The sequence below is a fragment of the Haliaeetus albicilla genome, chromosome 11 (assembly GCF_947461875.1).
Source record: "Haliaeetus albicilla chromosome 11, bHalAlb1.1, whole genome shotgun sequence".
Lineage (NCBI taxonomy): Eukaryota > Metazoa > Chordata > Aves > Accipitriformes > Accipitridae > Haliaeetus > Haliaeetus albicilla.
Genome location: NC_091493.1, coordinates 23,328,022 through 23,350,070, shown reverse-complemented (window position 1 = coordinate 23,350,070; position 22,049 = coordinate 23,328,022). Strand labels below are relative to the sequence as shown.

Below are 22,049 nucleotides of genomic sequence, written 5' to 3'. Positions count from 1 at the left end.
TGCTTATTTATAGCAACCTCTTCTTGTGAAACAGCTGAATGATTAGAGTGGTCTAAGCCCAATGTTTGGCAGGTCTTTAAATCATCAGAAGCTCTGTAGAAGGTATCTGATGATGGTCATTAACATTTCCTGTACAAATTGCAATTACTAAGGACTAGAGGCTATTTTAAAGGTTATCTTTAGGTCAGTTTCAACAGCTTCTGGCTACGTACATGATCAGAATTTTACAAAATTTGGCTAGCTCTTCAAACTAGTTTTAGAGGAAAATAAGATGTAGATGTGCTAGTTTATGTGTGACTGCATCTGAGGTACCTATCTTGAATTCTACATAGGCAAATTAGAGGCATTTACTCTTGTTTCTTTGTATTGTTTTTAAGTAAGTAAGTGCTGTGTATTGAAGTAAGACCAAATACATACAGGCAGCTGTACATTTCAGAAAACAGCACTAAAATATCTCTAGCTTTGTATCTTCTGTAACAAATTAACAAATGTATTATACTTACTCATCAATTACAACAGGGAGAAAAAGAAGGATGCAAATGGAGGTTGACGGGGAAGGAAAATTCTAAAGTGTCTGTTTCACTTTTGTCTTTGGCTGAACTTATTTAAAGGAAGTGTAAAGTCATATTCTTACAGAATCTAATTTCAATTTGCTCTCTGACTTCCCAGTGGAATTTTAATTCTAATTAGTGAAAATTAAATACTTGATAACATGCGTATTGAATTAGCCTGACTACAAAGATGCCAAATGGATACAACACTGTGTGTAGGAATACCTAAGAGCTGGAAATAAAAGGGCAACAGGTACACTTGTGTAAACAAACAAAAGCCATGCTTATTAGTAAGGCACAGTGTAGTTTTCTACAAGCTCATCTCAGTAATGAATTAACATAAAATACTGAACACTGAGAGGCAGCTGGTGACCATCAGCTTTCTTCATCCTTGCTTTTGTGCAAGCTTCTTGCAGGACAGCTGAGGAACTGCATGTAGGCTTTGGTCAGAAGGAAAAGCTAAGGCATAGGGAAGGGACTGATCATGGGAAATTCAGACCTTATTTGAATTCCCATTCCCTCACTGAGACTTCATTGGCAGCAGCAGGTGCTGCGCATTCAGAGCACTTCTTTTTTGGCAGCTTCTGGGACAGTACTAACCAAATCTGGATTACATGCAATGAAACTGAGAATTACTTTATGGCGCGGTTTCAGTAGCTGGGACCTACGCACAGACCTTATATAGCTAAATCAAGTTAGTAGTTCATTGCAGAAGTGGGTTGTGGGTTTTCTGCACCATTAGCAGGATTTTTCCATACCTGAAAAACTGTCTTTGTCTAAAGCCATGAGATTTCTTGCCTGGTAGACGTAACAGCGAAGGTGGTAAGTATATACTCCTGTATCAAAGAAACACAGAGTTCAACTGCATTATACAGGCTTCTTTTCTGTAATGAAGATACTTTGAGTTTATAAAAATGCCTTACACATTTTAACTCAAGCACAAGCACTGTAGTAACATTTCTACTTTTCTTTTCTAGTGACAAGTTACTAATACCAACAAGTTGGCACCTGAGAACATTTGTTCCAACACAACTTAAAGCAGAAATGAAAAAAAACCCTAATGTTATTTGGGCTTTTTTCACTGTATGATCATCTAAAAATCCTTGTATTCAAAAATTCCTGTTTGAAACAGTGCGATAATGTAGCTCCTCCAAAGAGAATAAAGAACTGGGCATTCCTGTGCTTAAGTATTAACTACAGTGGTTGGAGGGACCTGGGAGTTTCACATTTTTGGCTGTTAGCTCTAGAAAATTATTCCAATTACAACTCTGCCTCTTTGGCTAAAAGGTTAAAAAAAAAAAAAAAATCACCGCAGGCAAAGTGGAATAGTTTAAAAGGAAGATGTGAGTGCATCCCAAACCCAGGACAGCATGTGGCTAAGTTACTACAGCTTTTCTTTAGAAGATGTCAGCTCTAACCCTTTCAGTCCTTGGAAAAATCTGAGCCGCTCATAGCCTTAATGAGCTGAAATCTCTGAACTCTGGCAGGAAAAGGTGCCATTTTCCTCCTATTGTGGTGATTATTTAGAAGAAACCACAATAATCTTTTTCAGAAGGTGAGGGACAAGATTGAAGATTTAGGCACCTATTCCCAGCAGGGAGATCAAGTTCTGCAGAGTCCAAATAAAGCCAAGTATTCTGGTCAGAGATCCTCAAAAAGGATTTTAAGTCTTAGGAGTGGATGCGATTGGCCTCTATTCATATTAACTAACACTGGTGGCTCCCATCTCAGTGTCCCTGCTTTTGTGAATCCCATTACAGTGATTCCAAGGCATTTAAAGCCAATCCAGGTTGGCAAAGTCAGTTTTGTTCGCTTTGCCAACTCAACTACACGGTCTTACTGCTTCCTCTGGGTCAGGCATTTGTCTGCCCTTGCATTGAGCTGCTTTAAGTGAGCTAAACCAGCAAAAAATTAACTGTACATACATCTTCTCTGCTGGCTTAGGTCCCTGCATTGTTATGGAGGGACCCTAATGCTAAAAATGCATCATTTAAGACAGCCTGACATTCAGGTGCTGCAATAGCTAGCTTTAGAATTCCTGTCCCATACAGGTTTTAAAAATGTCTGTGTGACAGTGGACTGAAATATCAAAATTACTAACTGTAATTTTTCTTTTAGTAGCCTAAATAGGGCCCAATCAATGATCAGATAGTAATTATAACCGAAGGTATATAAACCTAGATGTAAACCACAAAGAATTACAATTCTGTTTGAGTCCAGGGAGAAACAGACATGATTTATAAGAAAGGAATTGTTAAAGAACCTACTGTCAAAGTAGCAGGAGACAAGTGGTGTATTGGCACCGAACACCTTTGTAGCTGACTCCTTGGTTTTGTCTGAACTCTTCCCTTCTCCATCATCCACACTAGTGTCTGCTCCCTAAAGTTATATATAGAAAAAAAAGTTACTATGTATTTACAAACATAGAAGGACTCTGTGTGTGAATATATGGGTTTTGGTCTCCTCTCCAGGACAAGGAGAAATTTACTTTCCTGAGTAAATGTACTTTAAAAAGATGTTTGCACATGTCCGAAGGTCATTTCTTATTGCCATTGAACCTGTGCAGAAATCAGATCCAGTCATTTCATCTTACTTACCAGAACATCATATTTCTGGAGATACACTAGCTACCTATCAGCTCTTACTGAAGTAGAGGTTGCAGGTCTTCTGCACTGCGCTGTTGCAGAGAACTGCTCTACAGCTTTATCCTAGCCATAGCCCAGGAAGTATAGTCAGAAGAGAAACTGAAACAGAAATTTTTAAACTCTGTGGAACCAAATTAAGTCGAGAAAAAAAATGCTATCCATGAATCATAGGTCAACATTTGGTGCACAAAAAGAGAAACAAACCAAGAAAAAAGCACAAACTTTCATTAATGTTATGCAATCAGACTCGGAATCATTATTTTAGAAAAACAAAGTAGCCTTCTTGCAGTATTTGCTCCAATTTGTATTTTGGTAAATTGAGCTTATCTATGAAGCTGTGTTAATCTGAAAACTCGAGGAATAATTACATTCTGGTGATCTATTTGTGGTGTATGACATTCTGGCTTCTCCAACACTTTGCTATCCTTTCTTGTGTTTGGTTGTTTATACATGCAAATATTAATCAGGGGCAGCTATTTCAGTGCCTGTTGTTTCTTGTGCTGATGTTAATACTTCTAAATTACGTGCATGAAAAGCTTGAGCTATCTTTTCACTTTACTTACTGAAGGCTCATCTAGTAATTTGGCCTTTTGCTCTAAATCTTACACAATGTAATAATAATTTGAAAAATAAAGTAATAATAAGCACATTATGCAAAAGTCTCTAATCAACTTTAATGGTCCCTTTCAGACTTTAAACAGTATAAACTGTATTAGTTCCTCAGTTATATATCAATCTAACAATTCAGGGACTAAAGTAGCTGATATAATTGTTTATTTAGTGTAAATTAGCAGATTGAATATTTAAAGACTTTTTTGATACTCTGTCCCTTACCAAAGCACCTTCAAGTTTAAAGATAGCTGCTGCACCATGTGTCTCTGAGGGAGCCATTTTTCGCCTCCATCGTCTTCGACGGAAAGTATCAGAACTGCGTTGTTTCCAGTGAAATTTCCAGCCAATCAAGGAAGCGTATTCCCATCCTTCTTGATCCTCATATGATGATATTCCCTGGAAGACATACATCCTTTTTATCCAGAGTCATACAAATGAAATGAAAAAAATCGGCACTTGCTCTGGCAGGCATCGTGATCCCCTCATAAACCAAAGCTGGAAACATCTATTTACAAAAAGACAAAGAAAAGTAATATAATGAAAACACACAAGGTTGTTCTAGATTTTTCTCGTTTTGTATTAAATTTTTTCTTTATTCAGGAAATGAGTAAGCTCATGCGGATTTTTTTTTTTTTTTTAAAAGAAACTCAAACTGTTAGAATGTGCAAGTCTCTGACTGCATCTCTCTTCTGCTTACCCTTCCTGCTGTTACTGCTTGAGCTGGATCCCTCTTACGTTTCCGCACCAGTCTTCGTCGTCGATGTGTATGGTACATTTTCTCTGCAGGAACCCATGACTTTGGTTTAGTGTCTGGAGGAATAGTAATTCCATATTCCCATCCTAAAACAGAATTTATTAGTTGGTATATTTCCAGAAACACAAGCAAGATACAAAGAAGAAAAGCATGGGAAATAAGAGTTATTTTACCTACGCAGAATGAAGCTTTAGTCACACAAGACTATTTGATATTGCAAACCCTAAATGCCCAATAGCTAGGGGGCAACTGATGACATTTTATGATGCTATGTTATAATATATATGACAATAAAAAAATCTCTACATTAAAACACATACAATACATTTTAAGTTGTTTTCTTTGCATTCTTCTTTTTTCAAATGTTAGGTGTATTGATACCACATTTTTATACTTTACCACAGGGAAAAATCATCCTTAATTTTAAGTAAGAGTGGAATGTCCTGTGTACTCTTGCAACTCCAGCAGGTTGGCTTTTAAAGGAACACTAACTATTTGAACTCTGATCAAAAAACTTTAAGAATTGGTAAACCTGTTACTGTATTTTGGCTCTACATATTAAACTTCAGTTGTCATGTATCTAGGACTCAGACTTTTATTTAGATTGATCTCTTATTAAAAAGTTACTGCAGACTCCTACAAGAGGTTCCAGTTCCAGACAGATATCAGTAGTCTTTAAGATAAAATATTTTTTCTACTCAAATAGCTATTTATTTAATATAATAATATTTATTTTATAGTATAATATTTACATTATTTAAAAGCATTAAGTTTTTGAGAGTTTTCAGCTGGTTTAGAACAAATTAAAATTAATGATAGTTTTGCAAAATTCTGGGCTTTCCAGGATCTTCTACAACCTTCCCTTTTGCTTTTATTATTCATTTTGTTTTCGAACCATTAATGTCCTGTAAATACTTTGCTATGAGAGATTTACTGCTTTTTTCTATTGCTGGAGAATCTGAATTATGGTCTTATGAGATTGTTTATATCACAACTTTCTAAGCTGGTAACAGTTTTAATTTAGTCTAAATAACAAGCATATGAAAGTCAAAGCAACTCCAGGAAAAATGGTGGCTCTATGCACTTAGGATTTTCTAACCTGATCAGGTTAGTAGTACAACTAATCTGAAAAACTCATGTCTAGCAGAGTCAGATTCTTCACAGAAAGGCTTTGAAGTCTTTTTCATTTCAGAATTGCCTAATAATCAGTTGCATACTGTTAAGATTTCATCCTGATCAGTCTTGCATGGCTCCCTTTCCACACAAATTCAGTGCAGTTATTCTGCTCTCAACGATATAGGAATCCTTCAGACACTTGTGTGCTGTGCAACCAACACAAACAGGTTCCTAACGTCCTTTGGTCCCCAGACCTCCTGGTTCACCTCTTAACATTGCTTGGTGACTTGTCCCCTGGCTAAAGGCTCCCAGTTAAATTACCAGGTAGAACCAAACCTGGCTTTGCCACATATTCTTGGTGCAATTGCAGAGGCTTCAAATCTCAAGTTAAGCTTCTGACTTCTCTAAAAAAACCCAATTACTGCTACTAATCCACGTCTTACAGGCCCAATTCTAACCATTGGACTGCATTAACAGTGGACTTGGTGAAGAAAGTTTTTGGAAACTTATTTCAAACAAGGATGGGTTCTATTTCCAAGCACACTGTTGATACATAGAGTTTTTCCAACTGGAACCTTTCATGTTAATAGACTGTTGTTTGCATTAGCCTTAATTTTTTTAATTTGTCAAAGTTTTTGGCTCAAAATTGTCATCTGCTACTGATGTTAAGACCAATGTACAGCTTCTTAGATTATGTGATTCTTTCTCTAGTAGGCACTTTTAAATGCATTTATTACATATACTGTTGAAAATACTGGTCCCCTTTGATCCAAGAAAAGGCTCAATGAGAACAGTGAGTTTGATGGAGTAGTGATTAAAATGGAAATAGAAACAGATGCAAACAGTGAACACTTTCTCAATGTCATTTTATCTGATTCCTTAAGCAACTGTTATCCAAATATTTGCTTGACATTTTTCCACACGGCAACCACCGTCATGCTTAGGACATTGCTACAGTCTTGACATCCATCCTCCTTCAGTATAGACTATGACACATTGTCCTAATAATCAGCAGATAAACAGTAAATCTTACCATGCTCATCCACTGCTCGATTTAAATCAGCTTTCCAAGCATCATCTTCCCACATCCATCCAAGAGGACACGTGAACTCACGTGGCGGTGGAGCTTTTTCTCCATTCTTTTATGTAGGGAAAACATAACAGTTCGTGCATTAATAGATGAAATATACACTGTGTAGCAAATCTTAGAACTCCTCTCTTAAACCTTTACTTATCCAGTGAAAAATGTAAGTCTCACCACATCTGTGTAACTATCTTCAGCTGCTTTCCATTCCCCTCCAGGATAGCGACTCTCATTTTCATATACTTCATCAGTAAACTCAGTATGACCAGCATCAGCTTCAGTCAACAAACTGCAGGTCCAAAGCAAATATAATAAGAAACCAAACGTATTTTAGTTAGCTATGGAGAATATATAGAAAGAGTGTACAGAATGTACTGGAATTCTGGATTGTCCACTTTTGTGAAGTTCTATTTATTAATAGAATACAGCATAGCCCTCATCTATATGAGGGGCTACTTATTTCCTTAGAATGTCTTCCTAAAGCTGAAGCAACTCCAGTAGTAGTAAGCAATAGGAGGAACATTATTCATGAGTGACTAGCAGGAGTGTTGTAACTGCTGTGTTATTTGGGATCTGCTTTCAGCACTTCCTCTTGGAAAAAGAAAAAAAATATATTTAAGTGTAGGAAAACCCAGACTGCACATAACAGTTATATGCATCTTTCATTTTTGTATATCTAGCTATGCACTAAAATTTGGCAATGATGTACTTAATTTTGTTGCCCTTTATGCTGTTGACAAGGTAAGCCATCAGTTGGCTAATAGTTTTCTAAGTTTCAAGTAAAAGAAATGAGAACATTAAATGAAACAAAATAGCTTTGATTTCCATTTGTGATTAACTGTGATTCAGGAATCACTGATGTTCTAAAATGCCATCTGCTGGTCAAATAAAGCCATGCAGATTATGTTCCAATAAAAGCAGATGCAAGGCATAAACACGGTTATGGATTTTAACAGTAGGAGTCTTTTTCATTATCTGAGAAAGTATCTCAATGTCTGTTATTGCTTTTCTTCATGTCAGATTATTCCCTGAAATAAAAACTATTCATTGAATATGAAAGTAAATCCATCCATTCATACCTATAAACTGATACAATTTTAAAATGGATCAAATAATAGCACATATTCTTCCTGGAGAGTTTTTCTGTAGCAACAGTCCTGTACTTTTTTGGCCATCAGAACACAAGAATTTAAAATGGGCTGCACCTTTTCTTTTAAGAAAAAAGAAAAGAATCTCTTTCTCATGCTGGCTTTTGTTTATGAAACAAATAATTTACCCAGTCTGGTTTAAAGTGTGGCAACACAAATAGCTGAACTGGCACAACTCAGGAGTTGAAAACCTCTGACAGAGCAAGACTGAACCTACTAGAGCTGGGGGAGGATTGACACCTCATGAATTTGGTCCATCAGGGAAGGGATTGTCATACGGCACCACAACCTTAGGCTCTGAAAACAACCCCTGCCCTGAGTCAGTTTGAGATATAACCTGTGACAGTTGTTTAACAAGGGCAATGGAACGTCTCAACATTTAGTGAAATAAACACAACACAAAAAACCATCCACTGTATGCGAACAACCATGCAAATGCTGTAATGGTGTTGATACAACATGAACTGCAGCTTTATACTGGATGTCAGCGTTAAGTTTATAGCTATAGAAGACCTAGCTATCTAAGGGTCTTGTCCAAAACCATCACAGCAGAATCTGAGAACCTTACATAGAAACAAGTGATCCTCACAGTAGATTTCTAGGAAAGGAAAACTATTATTATTCCTTTTTTAAAGATGAGGCACCGAGACACAGAAAATATAAGCAATATGCCTGTCATCACATGGGGACTTCTAAACTGTAAGCTGGTTCCTAGGAAATGGATGCATTCTTTCTGTTGTATGCTTTATTTTACTTTTTAAAAACAGTAATGTTAATTTTAGTGTCATTAACTAGCTTTGACTATTGGCTGGCTTTTGCTGTCCTAGAAATTTCAGCTTAAAATCTCTTTCTTAGCCAAGAAAACAGGGAGGAGCTTTTACGCTACACTCTGAGATTAAACTCTTTTATTCCTGCCTGCATAAAATTAAAAAAATCTGACCTTCTTTCAGGATCAACCATCCATTCTCCTTCCCACTCCCAGCCCTTCGGGGGCAGAAAGTACTCTCTTTTCAGTTTGATTTTTCCTGTGACGTCAGAAAACTTGTGGCGACCAACAAGTCCTGAGGTACCCCATTTTCCAAAAAGAAGAGCTTGATTTTCATACTGTTTGAGAAGAAAGAAAAAATGAGTGCTTTAGGAATAATAAAAAGTTTTAGGAGGAAAAAAAAAAAAAAGATATTTATGTAACTGTTACAACTGAAACATTCTACTATATGATTCCTTTCTCTGAAGTGAAGTACTCCCTTCCCACATTACTCTGCAATGTCATCATTAATTTCTCTCTTTTGTTTTCTTCTGTGCTGCCTGGTAAACAATGATTCCACTGCTAACCTAAACTATCTTCTCAATTTAATGCCTCTCTACAAATACAGTCAAACTTCCTCAAAATTAAAGCTTTGTTAAATAAAATTCCATTACATTATTCAAACAAGTTTGTTCTGTTCCCTAGATGCATGATCCTTGCATTCTTTTTCATCTCAAATCTCCTATTTATAATCTCTTATTTTGTATCATGTAAAACTGAAGTATAGTCTTATCATGGAAGCTACTAGGGGCATGATTCCAATGTCAGTCCAGTTTATATAGTATATTTCCCTCTATGCTAATGGGATCATTCATAGTTTATGATGGTCTTGAGTTTTCTGCTCTTATTCCTGTAAAATTGTTGGATTGTTGTATGAAGAACAAAAAATAAGTTATTCAATAGCCTCTTAAACTCTATACTTAAATAATGGCTTTGAACATCTATTGACTATTTTAAGTGACTTACTGCAGCACTATTAAATATTTAAGTATAGGTGCAATGGTGACACAAGTCTCTGTAAAAGTGTCTGGTTTCATTAGCTATTATACTGATATTGGATTATATGCACCATTAGGTGATGGGGCATGTATAAGACACCTGCTGCTCACCATTATCATTCAAAATTTCTATTATATGCTGTGGGACTATTTCAAGCATTTTTATTCCAAATTTGTTAACTCTTACCATTGAAATGTTATCATATTATAGCCTTTTGTCAGAAAAATCTACTGGGTTTGACCAGTTTTTCCTGTAACAGTAAATTTTCTACTGCTACAAAAGAACCATTATTAAGCAAAACCACTTGTATCCAAGTATCATTTGTAGAAGTGAAGAAGCAATTAAAATAAAAGGGTTATTCACATGCCAAAACATAATGGTCTAGATCTCAATCTTAATTACACTGATAAAAATCTAAAATAAATGTCTTTGAAATCACTGGAGTTAACCAGATTTTTACCCGATTAACCAGTTTAGAATCTGGTCTGCTGAAGTTCATCTGGTAGGCACAATGGACTTGATCATTAATTGCCTTGAATGGGGTCTGCTTGTTTCAGTATAATAAATACTATTCTCCCTTTCTGCCTGGCATGCAAAATATAAAATTCAAAAGAGCTCCACTTTCATTGAATTCCTAACACTCACGTCCAAGTTTAAAGTAGGAAAGCAATGATGGACATACCAGTTCTGCAAAAACACTGAACGTTCCCTCTGCAAAGCTATTAAACTTCTTTTCAACTGCACTGAGCCCAAGCCAAATGTTAATTCGCAGCTCCACAGGCATTTTGACATCTTTCGTCTTGTCCTGTGGGTACTGGCACATGAACAAAAAAAGTTATTCTTTCTTATGTTATGTAGGTATTGTAGCTTTCAGTAAAATATATATAATAACATAGAGATATGAGTAATAATACATGATTTATTGACCTATTCCTGTACTGCATTTCCTCAAAAGGCAGTAATAAATAGTTCAGAAAGGAAACATTCTTTAGATGGTACCTGCCTAGGGCATGTAAAAAACAAACAGTAACAGAAGTATCATCCCTGTTCCTGTATGTTCTCTCCCAAGTTTCATCCAGCAATGGGTTTTTAATTATGAAAATAACTTAAAACTTCAATGTTGATGTTAGTGTTTCTTGTTAGGAGACTCTGGAAATGTAGCGGTTAGTCAAAATGGTTCACTAAATGTAGAAGCAATGCATCATAACATGCATAATAAGGGGGCTTGCATAAAAACATGAAGATATAGGCTTGTCTGCATTGAAGCATTAATCAATATAACTACTAGTACATTGACAAACTCTGTAAATGCTATTGTTATACAGTCAGATTGCCTTTTTTTCTGGTTAAGTTTATTCCAATTAAAGACAATATAAACTTCAATGGAGGAAGGCATTCCTATTCAAGAGTAAGACTCAATGCAGACAGACATACTAGGGAACTTCCAAAACTTTGAATAGGTTTTTGAAACTTCCCTGACTTACACTAATTATTCCCTCTGAAAGTCTCCATTCACATCCAACCCCAAAACACCAAACCCAGTAATACTTTAAAAGTCCTGTCACAATTTTGAGCGCTTTCAGAAAAGCCTCAGTTAGGGGCTGATGCTGGTTCTACCTGGCTTGTGATGAACTTTACAATTTCTGTGATATTTTGAAGAAACTATAGGCAGTTGGCTTTTAATCTGTCATGAGTTTTGACACCTCATTGTTCATAGTTTGTTTGCATGTTTCATGCTAATGTCAGAAGGCATCACAGTTTAGGGAGTTAATTATTTTTTAAGGGGAAAAAAATAAGTACCTTTAAGAAGATTGTTTGGGTCTTTCCACAATATTTACCAGATGATTCAGGGCTTGTTGTGGAATACAACACTTGGTGTGCAGGAACACGAGCATAAGCCAGTCTTTTCTCCCCTCGGATCATCCATATAATTACATCAGGCATGCTGTTTTGTGGCTGTGGATTATTTGTGGAGAAAAGATAGTTAAGAATGGTAACTAATATAATGTTAAACTAATTTAATGCTTAGATAACAGAAACATAAATTAGGGTTTATGTCAAATGATTTATTACTTAGAATGAATAATTAACATGAATTTATGATAAATAGAGAAAATTGTCTTACTTTGCAAGTAATGCAATATGTAGTTCTGAAACAATTAAAAATACCATTGAGACTACTGGAAAACAAGTAAGTTTTATTTAAAAAAACAGTTCCTATCTCTTTTGCAAGTTTTTCTAGAGACATTTTGTATCTCAATTCCTTTATGGCGACTATAGTGACTGATCCCAAATCTAATGCTTTGGATTGACCTGCTACATATTTAAGTGTTTGTAATGCTTCCACGTTAAGGATAGATCATCATAAGACTTTTAGCAGAAGACAGAAACAGCCTACTATCTTTTTTGCAGCTTTGTGCACACCTTTGTATGCTAGCTGCAAGTCTGCCAAATTAACTGCTCCTTTTTTTTTAAATCAGTAACTTTTCAAAGCAGAAGTGACAAAGAAAAAAATAAAACATTTCTACAATGTTGTGAAAACCAATTACGAGATAACTGAGATGAAAACTTAAGATGCTGCTGAAAATTTAAAAAATACAGAAACAGATTTAACTCTGTTAGAAGTTGATTACTATGGCTAACAAGCTGTGGAAGTACAACATATATCCTGCAGTCCCCTGAACCAGCAATGTGACTTGCGATTCTGGAAGAAAGGGAAGGACAAAATACTGTCACTTTAAACAGAATACAGTCTATTCTACAACTCACAGAGTGGTTATTTCCCAACACACATTCTCAGTGAAGACAGCTAACACACTAGAACATTATCTTTAAGTAAATCCTAATTACAGAGGGGAACATGATTACTTTCACAGCATCTAAAATTACTATTTTAAGGAGAGTGGATATTGCTTGATTAGCAGTGACGAGTACACCAGTTTGTGTTAGACAGCTATTTCTAAACTAACTGAACCACTGGTATTGTGTAGTACTAACCTCTTCACTCAGTTGCAGTAATTTATCCAACCAATCCTCAATTTCTGTCAGAGTGGCTTTCACATCAGTAGCTTCATTTCTCATCCTTGCTGCTGCTTCTCCAATCTGTTTGAGAGACTTGAGGCGCAGTTTTTCTATTTGAGTGTCAAGGACTGTAATATTAGATTTGCCTTCTATAAGGGGAAATGGTTTACTGAAAAGAGAATATTTATTGTGGTTAATAATCTAAGTAGATTTTATTTAGCCACACACTAAATGTGGACATGCACATGGTGGCAACAGATTGACTGCTATTATTTCCTGTGATTGAAAACCACCAGAATAGTCCTGTAGCATCTATTTCTGCAGAGATTTCCACCTGACAAAGTATTTACAGTAAGCAAGGGAAATGCTGTCCTTACATAACAAGCACCAACATAGAATAGCTCGAGGTGTATGCTGTAATGTAATTGCTGCTAACCAAACCAAGCAAAATCAATTTCCCTATATATTCAGATTAGAAAATTATTTTCTCAGAATGTACATTTCAAAGATGAAATCAGTGCCTTCAGACCAAGATTGGGTTCCTTTCCTTCACTGGAAACTGTAAATTCTCAGAAACATATACAAATATGCCTTGTGTCTGTGACTAGAGTTACCTAACCTGGCACGAAAACATTGAAGAACTCGAAAAGAAATCCATGACACAGAACTTCAGTCACCAGAGGGCAGAGTAACTATTCAATGGAACCAAGAAATCCTATAGCGTCACAGTAGAGCCCAGGAAAAATGAGCTTTTTTGAGTTGGAGGAGGTTTGAGGAAAAGGCAGCTTTTCAAAGACCAATGATTATACACCTTCAACAGAGTTCATTAACAGGTCTTTAATATGATACTTAAAAAAAAAAAAAATTTCCAAAGACACTGCCAAGTTTGAAAAGACTGACTCGTCTCTGACCTATTTTTAATGACAAGCCATGCACTTTTAAGGGCTTTGATTCTGCAAAACCTTGATAGTGACTATTGTGCCTTCCACTACAGTTAGTTCTACTAATCTGAATGCAAGTGCTGCCTGCCCTGGGTGCAAGTGCTTACACATGAATCAAATGTACCAGATCAGAACTTCCAGAAAGTCACCTCATTTTAGGTTTAAATAGTGCACTGAAAACTCTCTCAAACCCATAACTCATTTAAACTTCAGCATGGCAAGAAAAATTGTTCCATGAATTCAACACAGGGAATTGTGTCTTTCACACAGGTTTCATGAGTCTGCTGAAAAAAAAAAGCCATAAAGAGCACTGTATCCTATGAACAACAGGAAGCTCATTTGGTTGATACATCTAGCTGCTATTGCTCCATAACTGTTGAGTGATAAGATACTTTATAAAATAATGGACTGAATTAGTAACAGTGCATATGTGTGTCAGGAAGATGGGTTGACATAACTGATATAAAACCTGAAGTTCCTATATTCACTAGATGGCTCCATGTGGCAATAGTTCGCTCTTCACGTTTTGCTTTCCTGAAGTATGTCAGTTCTTTCTCTCTGCTTTTTTGCAGGTCATAGCAGGTATTCTATGAGGTTACTTGTTTATATTTTGACATAAGCTTTCTACCATATAATTCTTTGCTAGTATATACTGATCTCCACTGTTTGCTTTTTCCTCTGTTCACTTTTACATTGGCTCTAAAGCTTCATGAATTTGTTCTCTAGTTTCATGTTCTCTGTTATTTCCTCTAATGGATAATAACTGTTCTTTCATTTTCCCTTTCCTTTTCCTGTGCTGTTTCATCACCCACTTGTTCAATGTTTTTCAAGTGTCTCTCCCCACCTCAATATCTCTCTCTGTTAATGTCTATTTCTCATACAATTCCTTCCTCTCTATTTAGAATTTATCCTCCTTCAAACCCCTAAGTGCTGACTCTTACTGCCTTCTCTGAACACTCCCATACATACAGACATGTTGACTAAAGGCTTATTCAAAAAAATAATCTTTATGGCCCTTAAGCTCTAAATAGCTTTTTAAATTTTTATTCTAGGCTCACCAGTAAATCACAGAATTCCCTCCCTCTTCAGTTTCAGAAATAACATTGAAACATGGGTAAAAAAAAGGTACATGAGGAATTCTAAAGAAGGCAAGATGGTATAAAGGCAGCAGAGATCCACAATTTCACATTTTCAGAACAGTCCTGCCTTAAATTTTTTTTCAAGAGATGCTGGTTTATTACTGTCAGTGATTAAGATAAAGGAGAATTGCAAAATTAGATGGATGACTTCACTGGCAACGTCCATGCTGTTTACTACTTTCAAAGACTTTTGGAATTCCAGTTCTCAGGTCATTTCATAGGGGTAATCAGTTTTATAGTCCTTAGAATTTGTTTTGTGACTTAGTAAAGGCAATAGCAAAGATTCTGGGCAGGCCTAGAATGATAACAATAAGAGATAAAAAAGGTACTTTTACCTCATATCTTCTGTAAGTTCATCAATCAGCTTCAACCACATCTCAGCTAATAGGTTTTCAGAAATTTTAGCCTGCATTCCTGATTTTAAGGTGGCTAAGTTGGATTGCTGAGGAATTTAAAAGAAAAGGATTTGCATTTATAAACTTCCATTGTGGCTTATGGTCAATGAATTTCAAGACTTTAATCTTATTTATTTGTATGTATAAAGCCCAAATCAAAAAAGACTCAGATGTTCAAACTTGATTCATATTTAACTCCTATGTTCTTTCTCACTGTATTTAACAATACATGATAGTGCATCTAACTTCCAAAACAAGTAACAGTTCTACAGACTTAACATGCCCCTAACCAACACCAAGGACTCTTCCTTCCTGGAGTGTGTTGGGCCTTGCGAGAATACAGACCTATGATTAGCAGTGCCAATTGTTATACTGAGCTATGTTTAATTTTGAATAGGAAAAAAGGAGGGAAAAGTGTCAGAAAACTGTTCCATAATCTGCTCGAAATGTCACTTTTTGATTACATCTCTAAATGAAAAAAAAATAAAAATAAAAAGCACATTAGCAAAAGAAAGATCTTAAGTCTCTTACCAGTCTTTCAGCCATGTTTAGAATTACATTCACAGAGTCTAATCTATGGCTTATGTCCTCCCAAAAGGAAGTCAGCGTTACAACTGGCTTTGTGTTTGCCCATGGCAAGTAGTAATAATAATTACCTGATGTGAAACATTTGTATGTTAAAGTTAGAATTCATGGCAGGAATACATACTGTACACTGCACAAGCTGCTATGTTTATTTCATTTATGTACTACAATTCATAAGAACATACAAGCTAGTCCAAACTTATCAAAGGATTTGTATTTTTCAGCCACTGTAGTATCTGTTGGATGGTAAACTTTTACTTCAAATTGTTTTAAAATCCAGTGGATTTTTTTCAATAAATTATCTGTTAACATGTTCATTATTATTTCCCATAACTTACCGATGTAGATAGCACATTAATTCAAGTATACCTCTGAAATAAAATACTCAAATAATTATTTTCCAGAGTAAACCTGATTATTTCATTTAATACACAGAAAAAAAGAACTCCTACTGTTTGCAGTTAATAAAAAAAGTCATAGCCAAAATATATTTTCCTGTGATCTAGCTAGGTTGTTTTCTTCTAGGCTGCCAGACACCTGGTTTAAAAACAAGTTTTTATTTTATTCTAAATCAGAATGTTCAAAGGGTATTTTCCCTATTTAATCCCTAGTTTTTACATACCTGTAAAATAATGTGATATTTTTCTTGCCAATTTTCCTCTGCACATCTAGTACACAGTCAAAAGATTTCACTGAATTCTGTGAAAATTTCTTTAATAACCTCAGTAGGCTTTGCAGCATGTATTACGTAAACATAATTCAATCTTAAAAGCTGTGAAGAGCCACATGTTCTTTTCCGTCACATTTCAGTAAGTTTTTAGTGCAGTTAGAGCTGTCATTCTAAAGCTATAAAATAGCACCTCAAAAAGAGCATTTTACATTATTTTATCTGCATACCAGCAGCATCCTTACCATCAAAAACAGCACGACTGTACTGAGTTGTTGATGCCAAAGGTTTACAGGTGGTATCAAACTTGTTGCCATAGTTACCAATGCTAACTTCAAACTGGATAGGCTCACCAGTGTCTTGCAGCATGGTAGCAGAATGAAAAACAGCAGCCAAGCAGAACTTGCGTCTGCGCTGGTATTTCTACAGCAAGAACATTTTTAGTTGTATTTCAATATTTGTAAAACAGGATCCACAATTACAGAAAACAATAGCAATTTCTTAATAGAAATAATAATTTAAATACTTTTACTACTTTCTGAGAAGTAACCAAAAGATATAATACTAATACTATATATAATGTGTATAATAAGTTACTGTATTTGAGATTATAAAAATGTTTCAAATTAACATTTCATGCTACAAGGGTATGACATTTTTGTAGCCACACCATCAATAACCACCTCTCGATTCTGAGATTCAACTCAATTGTTTCAATTTTAGTAAGTTAGATCATTCTCCAAAAATAACCAGCCAAGGCACATCTCCATTACCAACACTGACAATAAAACAAGTATTTACCTCAGCAACCAGTAAGTCATCATTAGGAATCGTCTCTAACTTTTTATTAACAGGTTTGCTTTCAAGTATTGTAGATAGTTCAACCAGAATTCTCCCTCTATAAGCAACTCCTTCTCCCTGTAACATAATCACACATTGAATCCAATTTTATATATTTCTCCTAAAGTAGTGTACTCTTTCTTTAGCTGTACGTGCTTGTGGCTTCACTAAAGTGTTCTTAAAACTTCTGCAGAGGCATGGATGTACATGTTTGAACAAATGAAATAAAGCAGTTCGCTTCAATTAATGCTAGAAGTAAAAAATATATATTTATGAAAACAAGGAGATAAGAAGTACAAATGCATACAGAGGTGTAGATAGTGAAAAACATCAAAATCACTGCTGTTCCTTCAAAAACACCTTTAAAAGGAAAACGGATAAGAATGGAAAATACTATCATACTTCCTTATCAATCATAAATATAAAATATTATTCAAAAAGAAACACCAAAAGGAGTGTAATGTGAAATAAACAAAAAAACCCCATTAAAATTAATTCATTCCTTGATTAAAAACAATTGGGGTTAATCCTTTGATTAAAAACAATGAATAAAGAAACTGACCTTTCCAAAGTTTAATTCATCATATGGGTCTGGAAATCCAGTGTATTCTCTTGGACTTCCGTAAAAGTTTAGGTAACAAGGCCCAAATGTTGGTAAAAAGCCAACTTCAGTTTCTCCGGTGTTTACTAACAGAAAATATTACCATTATATCTTTGTTAATTATCATTCAGAGCCACAAAAATGATTAACATTACTATCAAACCCAGTAGAACAAATGTTAGGTATTAGTTCAGTATTAGTTATTAGTAAAGTAAGAACACTTTATTCTCTGGTTATACTATATGAATTTAAAGTAATTATACCAGTGACTGTACTTGTACCTAACCTCCTTCTTCATTGTACAATACTTAGAAGATACTACTTCATGCAGACCCCCCCTCCCCCCAGAATAAACAGAACTTCTGTCCCACCCCAAATACCAGGTTTTCGTTTATGTGGAAGAATAATACACTCTTATGTTCACAGAAAACATTATTTTCTAGAAATAAATGAAACTGAGTAAAACGACATTTGCAATCATTTAAATGCATAGGCCATTGTTCTGGCTAAACAGCTATAAAAATGTTGCACACTGTAGCAGAAAAAAACCCTACTGTTTATCATAGTTAATCCTACTGTTCTAATTTTTAGTATAATTTTTCTGTGGTTATGCTTCAGGGTAAAACACAGACTACTGCAAACTCTAATCATAACTGTTACAGTGCATTGTTTCTCACAAACTCCCTTTTCAGTAACCTAAAATTCATACAAGACCTAAAGTCTGCAAACTTCATTAATTCTAATGACAATAAACTCTAATTTGTATACTATTCTTATTCCATGACTAACAAACTAAAATTTCCCAATGTCTTAATTTAGCTAAAAAAAAAATAAATTAATAAGGATTTAGATGTTTTTGTCAGTTTTAATAGCTAAGCTAGGAAACTGCACATCAAAGCTATTGTTTATTTTCAGATATTTGAGATATCTAAGAACTTGAAAAAATATTTCCATTGCTAACGCTTACTGTCATAACTTTGTATTTTGAACAGTGTTCTGTTTTTTAGCAAAAATATATGGAGAGAGGACTTAGTTGTATTACTACTGTTATCTTTTGGGTTTGCATTCATGCCTTGCAAATTAGATGAATGAGATTCTAAAAAGCTCTTTTTAGAGCCAAATAAAATCTATACTTAAGGGAGTTAATTGTTCTTTCAGTAGCAATCAAACACATACTAAGGCTATTGATTGATAAATTTGATGAGTAGTGCGAAGAGAATTAGAACAAGATAAGCAACACACATGCAGAAAAATACTGCATAGTTTTGAGTGAACAGCAAGATTGTATATTCTTTTTCTTCTTGTACCCTAGATTTTGTCTTTGAACAAATGATCCTGGTTAAAAACAGAGGAGAATCCGGTTCTAAACCTTGCAACAGATATCACTTAGAGTGATCTGCAGCACAAAGAAGGATGCATTTATCACAGGAAAGGATGGCTAAGATAAGAAAGTGAAAATAAAGGGTTATGCCTTGTATGACTTTGCCAGTGTGACTGAGTGACACAAATGAATAATAAAAATGAATGTTATGTCTTGATGTGATTTCCTGTCAACACAAAGTCACATAAAATCTGCAAAATACAAAATAAAGATTTGCGTTTCTCTATTTTGCATTTGGATACTTTCACATCCTTACATCTGAATCAGAAACAGATCAAATTTGAATGAAGAAGAATTCAGACTCTTGTTGGAATACCGTCCAATTTTTTAAAAATTTTAACACTGAACTGCGTACATCAGATCTCAATATGACTAAATTTAAGGTACAGATCTGTGTTGAATTAATACATTCACCACTTACTGATGCTAATAAATTAAACAGAATATATATTTTACAACAACCAAACCAAACCAAACAAACACACCTCCTCCCCCAACCTGGAATAAAAAGAATATTTTGTATTTGTTTACATTTAAAATACAATTGTTTACATTTAGAAGGCTGATATCATGTATTACAGAAAGTGATTCCAAAAAATTATTTCAGCCTTTGACTTAATATTACTTTAAGAAAGAAAGATAGTAAATGAAGTATTTGTGTGGATGAATGTTTGTTACCTTTCAACTGCACTCTAGTTGTATTTATTTCTCACTATATATTTACCACAAAGTCTTTCAAAACTAGATGTCAACCTAGGCAGTTATGTAAAAAGCCACCTCTCCAGGTTTTAACAGAATCAGATTTCATTTTTCAGACTTTATTTATATAACTAGCTAAGCATAAGCAAAACAGCCATTAATTATTTTAGGCAGTTATTTACTTCTGCAGCACTCTCCAGCTGCAAATATAGTTGTGATCTCATAACTAAATTAAAAATTGCAAGCCACTGTTAGACTAAGCGCTTTATAATTGAAGCAACTGCATGCTCAATTCTAAAACACAGCTTGAAGCACCAGCCAGACAGAAATAGTCAAACAAGTTCCAGTGCCAAAACTGTTTTATACAGTTAGTTATGTTTGATACTCTTTAATCATAATGGTGAAGTCTTTTAGACAAGTAATTATTAAAAAATATTTTTTAAGATGATGGATTTTCTTAGGCAATACTTCTCAGTTTGGGCAATGGAAAGCAAAATCAGTAACAGATGAAGATATAAACCTTCATATGATGAAGCCCCTGTTGCCGAAGATGAAAATTCTATATTATGAAAAGAGAAGAAGTTACATGACAAGTGACAACAGCATTTTAAAAACAAATACATCACAAAGTAATCTACTATTAAAATAAAGTTGAAAGCCTGAGAAAAAACAAAGTTCACGTGGGCTAGAATTTTGCTTCCTGATTAAAATATGAAGGTATTACTCTTCCTGTATAAATTCCAAAGGAAAAAAAAAAAGCATGTAGCTGACAAAATATATTGTTTTGATGCTTCTCTTTCAGCTTTGTATAGCTCTCCTCCCCACAAAATAAAATTTTATTTTTAATATTACTTATAAATCTTAAGAACATTTAAGAAAACCACTACATTTCAGGGCCCATTAAGATATCTTCATCTACTGAAGAGGGTAGACTAGTTCAGTTTCCCAATCCTTTAGAAACCAGGACAGGCTTCAGGCATGGCATTGACCTCAAGGGAAGATAATCTGTGATTTTGCATGGAAATGGCTATTCCAGTGTCAGTATCTCAGTAGACAGAGAATACAAATAAGATTTTCTCAGTTACTAAGTGCCTGGGTTTGAAGCATAAATGAGCTGTGAGTCAGCAGCAGTTCAAGTTAAACACTTAAGTGGATTGTACAAGTTGATCTCTCCAGAACCAAATTTTCCCCAACAGCCCAACCCTTCTGTCTTTGATTTCCCATTGCCTTTTTCTGTAACCCTTTCTTTTGCCTCTGGTTTTATGTAGAATATATGAAAAGAATGTTTGCACAAAGTCTTACTTCAACAGCAGTACTTCTAAGAGGACTGGGTTATAAGCTTGAAGTTACTGGCTGAAAATACAGTTCCATCCAATAAGATAAATACTTGACTCAAGCACTACAGGATTGGAGCCACTAATTTTGTTTTTAAACTCCTGACATAGCTACCAACTTAAGGACAAACTGGTCTGTCTCTGACAAGTACATATCATATAGATTTCATAAACACAACAGAAAAAATAGTAATTTGGATTGTTATTGTAGCAATGGTAGAAATGGTTTTGAGCCAGGTCCTTCAACTTAGTGTAGATAGTCAGATAAATAAACGTTAAGCCTGTTTAGCCAAGAACTTTACAATTCTGTATGGACAACTAACATACCACAGTATGTTTATTATATTAAAAAGATAAAACTTTTTTTCCAGCAAATTAACATAGAATCCTTGTCATGCAGCTGGCTCAATTGTATGAAAGATCTTGTTTAAAAAGGAGATTATAGATATAGATCACAAAGAAATAACCAATAATCATAATATTATATTAGAACATAAATGTAACAGTTTTTTTTTTTAATATTTCCCAAAATCTTGGCACAAAAAATGTTTCTTAGAATATTGTAAAGAAGAGTTTTATTACAAAGGTATTGTCCAATGGGGACAACGTTAGGAACTTCATATCCTGCCTAACTAAATTTGTTTTCTTGCAGTTAATCAGTTTTGGTTTTAGTTTTTATGAAATTACATATCCAGTCACCTATACTGATCGAAGCATGTAAGTTAATTGTCT

The 22,049-nt window shown here is 34.8% G+C and overlaps 1 protein-coding gene across 1 annotated transcript in view; it reads right to left on the bottom strand.

The window, feature by feature from the left end:
• Positions 1-22,049, bottom strand: part of MYOF (myoferlin) — a 72,658-nt gene that overhangs the window by 18,945 nt on the left and 31,664 nt on the right. The window contains exons 17-32 of the mRNA XM_069796642.1: positions 20,504-20,542; positions 17,865-17,989; positions 17,264-17,380; positions 16,708-16,885; positions 15,742-15,866; positions 15,151-15,257; positions 12,712-12,904; positions 11,515-11,670; positions 10,397-10,528; positions 8,851-9,014; positions 6,937-7,051; positions 6,712-6,817; positions 4,506-4,648; positions 4,031-4,204; positions 2,819-2,930; positions 1,310-1,387 (exon numbers count right to left, since the gene is read on the bottom strand). Of these exons, the coding sequence (XP_069652743.1) occupies positions 1,310-1,387; positions 2,819-2,930; positions 4,031-4,204; positions 4,506-4,648; positions 6,712-6,817; positions 6,937-7,051; positions 8,851-9,014; positions 10,397-10,528; positions 11,515-11,670; positions 12,712-12,904; positions 15,151-15,257; positions 15,742-15,866; positions 16,708-16,885; positions 17,264-17,380; positions 17,865-17,989; positions 20,504-20,542 (2,064 nt within the window). The remainder of the gene's footprint in view (positions 1-1,309; positions 1,388-2,818; positions 2,931-4,030; positions 4,205-4,505; positions 4,649-6,711; positions 6,818-6,936; positions 7,052-8,850; positions 9,015-10,396; positions 10,529-11,514; positions 11,671-12,711; positions 12,905-15,150; positions 15,258-15,741; positions 15,867-16,707; positions 16,886-17,263; positions 17,381-17,864; positions 17,990-20,503; positions 20,543-22,049) is intronic.